The 11473-nt window shown below is 31.4% G+C and overlaps 1 protein-coding gene and 1 pseudogene across 1 annotated transcript; both read left to right on the plus strand.

The window, feature by feature from the left end:
* Positions 1–2970: 2970 nt before the first annotated feature.
* LOC129291507 (FCS-Like Zinc finger 17-like) lies at positions 2971–4400 on the plus strand. The gene is given in 4 exon segments (XM_054928901.1): positions 2971–3326; positions 3329–3420; positions 3871–3958; positions 3961–4400. Coding segments are annotated over 4 exon segments (600 nt in total). The 5' UTR covers positions 2971–3047; the 3' UTR covers positions 4102–4400.
* A 5297-nt stretch (positions 4401–9697) lies between these two features.
* Positions 9698–10704, plus strand: LOC129290929 (E3 ubiquitin-protein ligase RSL1-like; annotated as a pseudogene).
* Positions 10705–11473: the final 769 nt, after the last annotated feature.

The following is an 11473-nucleotide window of genomic DNA, read 5'->3' on the forward strand; positions in this document are numbered from 1 at the left end:
TCAACATAATGTGATATAAATAGCTAACTCCATCTAATAAAATAAAATTCATTATTCTTAATTTATAAATATATAAGAACAACTTTATTTATTCGGACATGACAAGCAGCGTGATGTAAATAGCTAATTCCGTATAGTGAAATAAAATCTGTTATAGTTAACTTATAAGTATACAAAAACAACTTTATTTATTGTTATAAGCAGACCCAGCTTGCAAAATAATTCGAGAGTTTTGTGCCATTTTATATGTTAAAAATGGGCATAATTGAAGGAAAACTTGTGTAACTTTATATAGTTACACTTGTGCGCAAGGGGAGGAAAGATGTTTAGGTGATAGCTAAATCACATCACACACTTTCTTGAAAAGTACTCCCTCCATTCAAAAATATGAAACATTTTTAATTTAATCTTACCTCTCAATCTACTAACTCTATCTTTTTATATTTATCATTATTAAACACTGTATAATAAATATAAAATTACTATTAATATGGGCACTTTTGAAAAAAAAATTAATGATTACACTTTAAAAGATTAAAAATATCTTATATTTTTAAACATATAACTTCGAGGAATTAAGTGTTACGTTACCTCAACATATATATTTTTCTCTCCTTAATGGGTGCCTTTGGGGATCTCTGTGTCTCCCGTGAAAATAAAGCTGGTAAATGTTTTTATTTTATTTTTTATATTGTTTTATTTTTTATTTTATTATTTTGACAAAAAAATTATTTTTTATAAAATATAAAAAAATAAATTTCATGAAATTTACAAATAAACAAATGAGGGTAAGGATTCTTGGTTGATGGAAACTGAGCCATCAACGTATCCCGCAAAACAACAAAGGAATCTCGTTGCAAAATTATTTTGCATGGCATTACTATATTCTTCTCTGCCACAATATCCCTCACCTGCTTGTCTCTCTCTCAACCTGTTAAACTATTTCAATTTTTATTATTGCATATATACAACTATTACTCACTCTTCTCATTATTTTCAAAATATTCCTCGCACTATTTGTTATATTTTTATTCATACCGGGGCAGATGCTCTTATATATACTTTTGCATGGGATATATTTATATTCAGTATTTTAACTTTGAAACAGCTGTCCCTAATTTATACTAATATTTCAAGACTGAGATGTCTGCAAGATACTTTAGTCACGCGCGTGCATATTACCGGCACATTGTACTATTATTATTTTTATTTTTTAATTTTGGCTTGCGTTATAGAATATATTCCCTCTCTCTCAAATTATAAATATTTTAAGATAAAATTTTACATTCAATAAATTTTATTAAATATACTTAACAACCTTATCTTTTTAAAATAAAAATATAAATTTTTAAAAATATTCATCATTTAATATATTGAAAAAAAAGTAACAGAAATTAATTATAAATAGAGAAAGGATAATATTAAAATTGATACATTTAATAAAATTTTAATTTATTCAAAGTGTCTTATATTTTAAAATGAAAAAATTTCTTTAAAAATATCCTATAATTTGAAACGTAGGTAATATTATTTATATTTATATTTATTTTATGTTTCAACAATCATGGCAGATATGAAAATTTTAAATATAAGAGGATAAGATAGTCATATCATTAAATTTTTTTCATCATTTTTTAATTAAAATATCATGTTACACATCCTGTACTAATTAAATACAATTTTTTGCCCATAGAAAAAAGTCCCGTATGTAGACTGTGGACTGAAATGGAAAAGGGTAGGCAATACCAGATATGTATGATGGAAGTTGAAATACAGCTTCGCTTAGAATAAAATTAAAATAAGGGAATTACATTTAAGTCCTATAATATCGATTTAATAATAATTAGGCATTTAAAAAATTTTGAGAATTGAATTGGAAATATTGACTAAAACATTAGTTATAAAAAATTACATTTAAAATTTAAATGTTTTATCTGCAACTGACATTTCTGAATTTGTAATTATCTAAATCTATATTCACAATTCATTTTTTTTTTTTTATAGGAATCTAATTGTTATTAAATAGATCTTTCAAAACCTAAATGTCATCCTCCCATTAAAATATAGGAACCTGTAGAGAGAATAAAATCAAAATGTTATTTTTGTCTTATATTTTGAGTTCTTTATAAACATAGGAATAATTTAGAAATTTAAAAGTATCTAATAAGGAAAATTATTAATTTCCATTATTTTTAATTATATGGTCTGGTTCCTGAAAAGAGATAGATTTAGGAGCTAGTCCTGCTTATTAAACAAAGATATATCATATATATTATATCTACCTCTTTCTCATGTAATTCACATTTAGTTGGAATTTTTTTAGCCATGAATAGTTGGAGAATGCATGTGAGACTAGCAAAAAATATGTACTTCACCTTGTAGACAAATTTGTCTTAAACATAACTTATTTCACAAGAATTTATATAGTATTAATATTATTAATTGCTTTATTTCAAATATGCCCTACTCAATTTTCGATTAGAAGATAAAGAGGGTTTTTTTATAAGCTATGAATTATGATATTTATTAGAAAAAAAATTTAATAAAAATAAATAATTTTAATGATGTAACCATTTTTTTAAGTATAAGAAACAGGTTCTGCCGAGGGCAAAGAATATCTCTTACAAAGTACTCGAGCATCATTTACTCTTTCAAGATATTAAGAGCAATGAGTAAACTTTCTTAACAAAATTAATTCCTACGTCCAAAAAAACTGGGTTTTGTAACTAATTTTTCTTAGATTCTAATAAATTAGTTATAGGTGACTTGTAATAATACGAGGAAGATATAAAAAAAAAAAATTGTGAGGATCGGAATTCTATGAGATGTATGGAAGCTGGGAATGATGAATGTAGCACGTGTTATACATAGTGCACGAAAGAAGTTAAAAGGGTGAGAACACATAATGTGTTTCTATCTGTGGGTTCAAATTTTCTTTAAATATTCACCACTTCTCTTCACAGATCTAATCAATTTCTCTCTCTCTCTCTCTCTCTCTCTCTCTCTCTACTATTATCTTCTGCTTCCTTCCCATTATTTTCCTTAGGATGCTTCCAAAGTTCATGAGCCCCTTCAAGGTTGAAGAAGCCCAGCAGCCAGAGAACCAGAAGCATCTGATGAAGAAGAAGAAGAAGAAGAAACTCACTGATCAGAAAAGGAGTTCCACTTCTTCATCTTCTGGTAACGATGACGGCGGAAGAAGAAGAAGAAGAACAAGCCAGATCGCCATGGATGATGGAATCGGACTAAGACTCGTAACCCAAATCACCAATTCACATGCCAAATCCAACAACGTTGTTGTCAAATCTTCCCTCAGAAAATCAAACCTCACTATAGTAGCAGTATCACCTCCTGCTTTCTCAAAACCTGTTCTCTCTGCAGCAGGATTCTCAGCCATGACAAAGATATTTACATGTACAGGTACTGTTAATTTAACAAATTAAAATCTCTCTTTACCTGTGAAATTTTCTGATCAAGTATCAGACACTGTTTCAAGTTTAAATTTAGCATAAAAATGGGCTAGCTCTTAGTGTGAATAGAGTCTATTGCTTAGTTGGGTTCGTCTTGTGTATATATATGTATTTCCTTTCTGAAGATTTACACTGCCATATTTTCGTTAAGAAATTCATGGAAATCCCAGTTTATAATTTGGAATGCCAATTAACAAACACGTGTAAGACAGTAACATGAGTTATATTCTGTCTTTCATGTTCTCGTTTGATAGGTATCTGATTCTGGGTTAATACGCACGTATATTGTTGCTTTGAGTAAAATCTGATGATGTTTTAATATACATGGAAAACCTGGGGTGTTTGACGTTATTAATTACAACATGTGATGAAAGTTTGGAAATTTGGTTGAACGATGCAGAGGGGACCAAGGATTCTGCAGCATAGAGTGTAGGAACCAACAGATAGTGATGGACGAGATGAGAGAATTAGAGGAGTCTACGAAGCATCGAACATCATCGTCTCCGAGAAATTTTGGAACGATGCTTGTCGTCGTCGTGAGACTCGTCTCATTCTTGAGGATCTTCGCTTACACAGACTTCAATCTAAGCCCTGCGCTCATCACCAAAACCACTGGGCTATTCTTTCTTAGTTTAAATTAACATCATTAGCCTCCAAAATCTCTCTATTTTCAATTAAAAACCCAAAAAATGAAAGCAAAAAAAAAAAAACAAATAATAAATCTCATGTATAAGAATCTGCTTAGTTTTAAGTAGGGGCCTAGATGAGATGAAACTGATTGTAACATTTTGTCAGACACAAGCTGCCCCACAATGTACAAGGAAGATTTTTCAGATCACTCCTCATCCTTCTCTCTTGCCTTTCAATTATGAGAAGGAAGACAATGAAATTAAATTTCTTTTTCATAATAGAGATATTTTTTCTTTGTTATTAGGACCACATTAATTTGATTGAAGAAATTTCACTTCTATTTTTTTTTCACAAAGACATGTACTATACTTTTTCAATGGAACGAATCTAATAAATACACACATATACATGACACACATAAAAATAAATAAAACAGTACATAAAGGAACAAAAAACTAAAACTATATCCAATGAAAAGAAGAAACTTTAATTATTCAGGTTCTTTGTAGTAGCAACGTTGTGCGCAAGAATATGTTCTAGACAAGAGTGGGACAGACATTTCTCAGGCAAGAGGTCACGTTGTGAACTAATTAACAAATTAATAGACTATTGTGTTCATTGAGTCACTCACTCGCAACTAAACATATTGATGTGATCAGGCCAAAAAAAAAAAACGCGTTGAGTAATATTCTAATACTTCGGTGTGTGTGTATATATATATATATATATATCTAAACTGCAAGGCCTCTGAGGCTTTATTTTCGGGGGAAAAAAAATAACAACTTCGTTAATTTTATTAAAGTACTTCTACTTCTTTCCTTGACATATTAGTCATTTTTTAAAAAACAGGTTTTTTGTCATTAATATAAATCACTTAGCAAGATGTCTGAGCATCAATTATTTTTCTTCCACATTGCTAAGTGATATATATGCCCTTATTAGTTTGTTCATTTTGCAATTAAGAGATATTTTCCTTGTTTCATAAGGAGATCATAAGTTATATCGGGAAATATGTCTTGTCTTTGGAAATATGCCAGGGCTGGAAATGTACTCCTTTTCTATTATAGGATACATTGTAAGAGGATTATTCAATCTTTAATATAAGACAGTTGGCGAGATATATATTAATTATGTTTTTCTAATATTATCATATTTAAACTCATTAATTATCAAAGATAATGTAATGTAAATTTGAAAAATTTTCATTTGAATAAGGGTAAATTGAAAGTTTATTTTATTTTTAGAGAAAAAGTTAATAACTTAATCACCTCTCCTTAATTTTAATGTGATAGTTAGAGATGCCTTATCTTATAATAAAAACTGAAGGAAGTAACATATTAATCATATACTCCCCCTAGATTGCAGCATAAGTTGTTTCTAAAAGTTTTGTTTGACTTAAAATATAAGGCATTGCGTAAGTGCTTTATATTTTTATTCTTTTACACCCTTATTGTATTGAGAAATTATTGAGGGTTTTTTGAATAAATTAAATATTATATTTATTACACTCAAAGATATTATTGAAAAGATGTGGGAATTTTATTTTAGAAAATTAATATTTTAACTAGCTTAATTTTTATAAAAAATAAATTAATTAACAATAACTTATAGTATAGTCTGCAGGGAAGAAGTATGTGATAATAGAGAAAACTAAGAAATGTTTATTTAACAAAGGCAATATTAAAAACTATTGGAATTTTTTGAAAAATCAAGAATGTAACGAACTCTTACATTAATGAAAGAATGTAATCAGCTTTTAAATTATTTTCTTAATTCTCAATATGTGTAAGTACTAAGGTCATGTTTGATATGATGAAAGAGTTTTTGATGGAATCAAAATCGAAATCGGAATTGAAATTAAAATTGAAATAAAATTGAATTTAACAGTGTGTTTGATATGATGATGGAATTTTGATATAATTTTAATAAAATATAAATACTTAAAATAAGAAAAGACCAAAGTGCCCTTTTTAAAATTAAAAAAAAATTATCCCCATTAGCCCAACAATTCCATTCCTCTCCTTCTGCATCACGTCATTACCTCCTCCTCCTCCTCATCTAATGAGCATCCTTGCCGCCATCCGTCACTGCGCCGGCAAGGACCCCCTACCCTTCTTCTTCTTCTCCGGCAAGGACCCCCTCCTACAGTCTGTCGCTGCCTTCTCATGGTTCATCGTCACTGCTTTCTTCTTCTTCTCCAGCAACACCTGACTGAATAAGAAGATGAAGACCAAAAAAGAAGAGAGGAGGAGATCGATACAGATGATGATGTCTTTTGAGCAGGGTGACAATGACAACTGTTGCACCGTCCACTACTGCTCGGTTCTTCATCATCATCGTCAAACCAAGAGCGCTCACAGAGAGAGAGAGAGAGAGAGAGAGAGAGAGAGAGAGAGGTGACGGGCACTTTATCGACGGTGAGAATGCACGAACGATGAGGAAGAAACCATTTATCGCTAAAGGAAAGAGATGAAGGCAAGGAAGAAGAACGATGCTTCTGCATTGAGAAGGAGATGGTTCGTAGAGGAGGAAGAAGGAAATCGTGGAGGAGGGAGAAAGGGCAAACTGGAGAAAGGAAATCATGGAATCGGATTCCATGATGCATGTGATGGAATTGGATTCTGCCAAATTTTCTTGAATCCAGATTTTAAAAAATCATAATTATTGCATACCAAACACACATGTTACTAGATTTCATATTCAATTCCATTTCTTTCTCTATAATTCCAAGCTACCAAATGGGACGTAAGTAGTTAGAGATGACATGTTTTAAAGATTGAAGGGAATACTATACATAAAAAGGTACACATTGAAAAGGATTGACAAAGATGACGCGAATCTTGTAATGAGTGAGGTCCATAACTCCATAACCAAAAACTTGCAATAAATTATAGGGATAACGATTTGGGGATCAGAGAATTAAGCTACTCTCTTCAATAAGGCACTTTGAGTTAAATTTTAGTATTTATGCAATTTTAATTTTAAGTAATTTAATAATTTGAAATGAGACGGGCTAGGAATGTGAGAGACGGGTGTGGGATGACAATCATGACCTTGTGAGATGCAAAAAGTGGGGCGAAAGTATGTGGACATGGCATTAAACATAACATTGATAAGGTGGGCTATACCCACAAGATATTTTACATCTGCTTTATTGTTTCCACCACTTTTATTTATTCTCCAATAATTAATGAGGATTGAATTTAATAGAATTATGGAAGAATTTAATTTCTCATAATATATAAATAAATTTAAATTTTTGTTAAGATAAATGTTTATATTTAATACTCGATTATGGCTCGTAGATTATTATTTTCAATAAAAAAATTATTCTTCAAATGAGCACACCCGTTACATGTATAGGCAAGGTGCGAGTGGGATACCCTTATTATATAATATATATATATATATAAAGGGGAAAAAGTCACGTGAATTTCTTTATATTATTTCTGTCCTATTTTAGTAAATTTCGCGGTTCAATGTCACGCAGGACCCTTCTAAATATCTAACCCTATCCATTGTATTGTGCTTCCAGCCTTCTTCCATCCATGAATGAACTCCATTCATAAGAAGTGTTGACAAAAATTTACATGCCCCTCATATAGTATTGTAAGATACTTTTAAAAATACCATGTTAAAATTACAAAAAAAAATCAGTCTTCTAAGATATAATTATTTTTTAAAAAACATATATTTTAATTCTTGCACTTTTTTTAACATGTTAAATTCCTATACTTTCATTTTTTGGTGTACTAGGTCCCTAAATAAACAAATTATAAGGACTTTAAATGAATGTAAAATATCAAAAATAAAAATGTAGGGATCCAAAATGTAAAAAAAAAAAAAAACACTGTAAAAAACCCATAACAAAACACAAGTAAAGTACAAGAATCAAAAAATATGTTTTCCCTTATTTTTACCTTTTTTTAAATATATATATATATATATGATTTAAGAATTTCATTTTAGAATATTCACATCTATATATTAATGCATGTTGTTAATATAAATTACAAGGAGCAACGCTTGACTCCTCTTCTTGCTCTCTCTATTATTATTATTATTATTATTTTTTAGCAGAGTGGTCATACTCATAAAAGCACGGGGACGGTGGGAAAATGGGCCGGATTTAAATCAAGCCCAATTATTCTTGGGCTTCCCTAAAATTGGCCGCCATGGTGAGACCACTTTCCAACAGAGATACCCTTATCAAAGTTTTTGAATATTACAGATACAGAGAACCATATTTTTTAGATAACAATTTAAGTTTTCAAACATCAAATTTATTTCATAGCACAATTTAAAGGATTATCAAAAAAAAAAATTAACGCCGGAAGATGCTAATGGCTAAGTTCATTTTAAAACTAAAACTTCAATTTTTATAGTTATTGATTGATTGATTGATGATTAATATGAATGTAGTGCCCATGTTTAGAACTTGATCATGTGTCAAATATGATTATTTATAAGGGGAATACGCATGTACCTAATAAAAAAATTCAAAGAATGTTAAATGATGAAAAAGAAATATTTTTTGGCAGCAAATGAAAAGGAAATTGTTCACTCTTTCGATTCCTATTATAAGACATTTTTAACCATCTCAATGGAATCAATAAGAAGGGATTAAGTCATTACCTTTATCTAAAATAAATATAAATTTTTAATTTTACCTATATTTAAATAAAAAAAATTTAAATTTGCATTATCTTCTCTCTCATAGTTAATGAGCTTAAATAGGAATGATATTGAAAAAATGTAACTATTACCCCCATCAAATTCGCTACATCAAGGACAATCAATCTCTTCTAAAAAATAACTTGTAGTAAGAATCAGAGAGAGCCACTCAACACTTAAAACCAAACTCTATATATAAAACCTATAATTTGTACATATAAGTAGTACTCCCTCGGTTCGTATAATAAGGTATTTTTAATTGAATTATATATATTAATAAAGTTTGTTATTTAAATGAAATCCCATTAAATCATTGTAAACTTTCACCTAATAATGTGAATTAATATCATGACGATAATGAGTAAATTAAAGCTCACAATTAATATTTCTTCTCATTTTTTAAAACAATAATAAAATTATTTAATTATTTAAAAATATTATAACACCCTTTATATAAGGGATAAAATAAACTTTTAACAAATATTTTATATATAAAGATGGAGGCAGTACGCTTGAGGACTATATAATTAAAATATCATCAGTCCGATCATGCATTTCAAGTGGGAAGTAATAATATAGAGGTGCTTTATAATACTCAATGAACTTCTTTGATACCAACGGTCTTCAATATGACGGCTGAGGAAATGAGACGACAGAGTGGAATAACCTTTCAATCTCCAGTGATTATCGCGTACCACTTGTGTGCAAATCCCAACGCCAACGAATTGGCCAAGCATTTAATCTCTTTCAATCCCCAAATGTCGATTCGCGCATTCCTTTCTATGTTGCCATTGCCACTTCGTATAAAATAACCTGTGGAAATAAGACCTGTCACAAATGAAAGAGCCTCGGGGAAATAGGAGGAGTTCTCTACCAGTAAGACATATATGTGTAGTATGTAGATATACATATAGCAAAATAGCATGCAGGGAGAATCGTCTGGTGGTTCTTCTGCCACTGATCTCTTCGTTGATGAATTCTACTTCTCAGCTCTTTTCGATGAACAAGACACCTTCCCACTCCCGATTGAGAAATATATGCAGAGCAGATACAGCCACAAGAAGCCCTCATGTCCTCCGTTATCATGTCCAGGACATTCACATACGATGAGGATGACCACATTAAGGTTAATAATATCCCAAGGTTAATAATATCCCAGGGTCGTCTTCCGGAAAGGGCAAGAAGAAGCTAGAGACTGGTGAATCTTCTGGAAGCTCCAGCATCATGAGCTTCTGTCAGATTTGCATGGAAGATAAACCCACGGAAAACATGTTCGGAGACAACAAAAGCTGTGCACACATGCTCTATCCTACGTGGCGTCCAAGGTTCAAGAGAACATATCAATGGTGAAATGCCCTGATCCGAAATGCAGAGGCGTCCGTAGAGCCTCTCTTCTGCAGATCCATAATCCCGGGGGAGTTATTCGAGAGGTGGGAAAACGCACTGTGCGAGAACCTGATTCTGGGGTCCCAGAAATTTTACTGTCCCTTCAAGGATTGCTCGGCCATGTTGGTGGACGACGGGGACGAAGTGGTGACATCCTCGGAGTGTCCAAACTGCAGGAGGCTATTCTGTGCTCAGTGCAAGGTGTCGTGGCACGCGGGGATGGACTGCACAGAGTTTCAGAGGTAGAAAGCGGATCGGATACATCACGATGATCTGTTGCTGAAGGAACTCGCCTGGAACAAGAAATGGAGGAGATGCCCTCGATGCAGATTTTCGTGGAAAAGATTGACGGATGCTCTCATGTTTCCTGCAGGTTTGAATCTCTCAGTCTGAACGGTGAACATACATATCCATAACATATTGTTACATGCATACATACAAATATATCTAAATGTATGTTGATATGATTTCTTGCAGGTGTGGTAATCAATACTGTCATGGGTGCGGATCTGACTTGAATCAGCATCATGGGTGTCGTTTTTAGGGTTACGCTAACAATAACATGTGACGGTGTGATTCCCTATGCGAAATATTTTGACTGAGGCGCTAAGCAGATTGTGATCTCATGTTTTGAAATCATTGCAGTTTACTGGACAAAATATGTAGGCTTTGAAATCATTTAATTCTGTTTATATCTGGTCTGATCAAACATTGTACGGACGAGCTAATTCCGATTAATGAAAAGTCTGGCTCTGGACATATGCGAATTTCTCTCATTGATCCCCGGTACAGACGTTGTACGGATATGATGATGAGTTTTCTAGTAGACCTTTGGGCTATGTTAATAATGGGCCGCATTTTAAAAGTGATGTCAATGATACTGTTTTATTATCAAATAAAAGGGAGCTTGAGCCCGTCTTAGATAAGCCCAGATCAGAACTTGAGGAAAGTCTTCATTTTAGCTGAGCTCTGACGGTCCAAAAATAATTATATGATGTCCCTAAAAAATTATTAAATTTTTTCCAACTAAAACTTTAAAAAAATTTTAAAAGATTTAAATTATAGTAAGACTTGACAATAAGGTTAAATATTGGATATTAGAAGCATGAACTTTTCCTAACAAAAAGTTTACCCAAAAAATATGAAATCTAATTTTAAATCGCAATGAAGTTATGTTATTAGTTTCATATATATATATATATATTAAATTTAGTCACACATTAAGACGTTAATCATGATGACGAGGACTTATTTGGTGAAGAGGACCAAGCTTTGAAAGTGCATTGTGGCTTGCAATTGAGTTTCAAGAATCC

Source organism: Prosopis cineraria, unplaced genomic scaffold (genome assembly GCF_029017545.1).
Source record: "Prosopis cineraria cultivar Desert tree isolate PC_DT_omini unplaced genomic scaffold, ASM2901754v1 PC13, whole genome shotgun sequence".
Lineage (NCBI taxonomy): Eukaryota > Viridiplantae > Streptophyta > Magnoliopsida > Fabales > Fabaceae > Prosopis > Prosopis cineraria.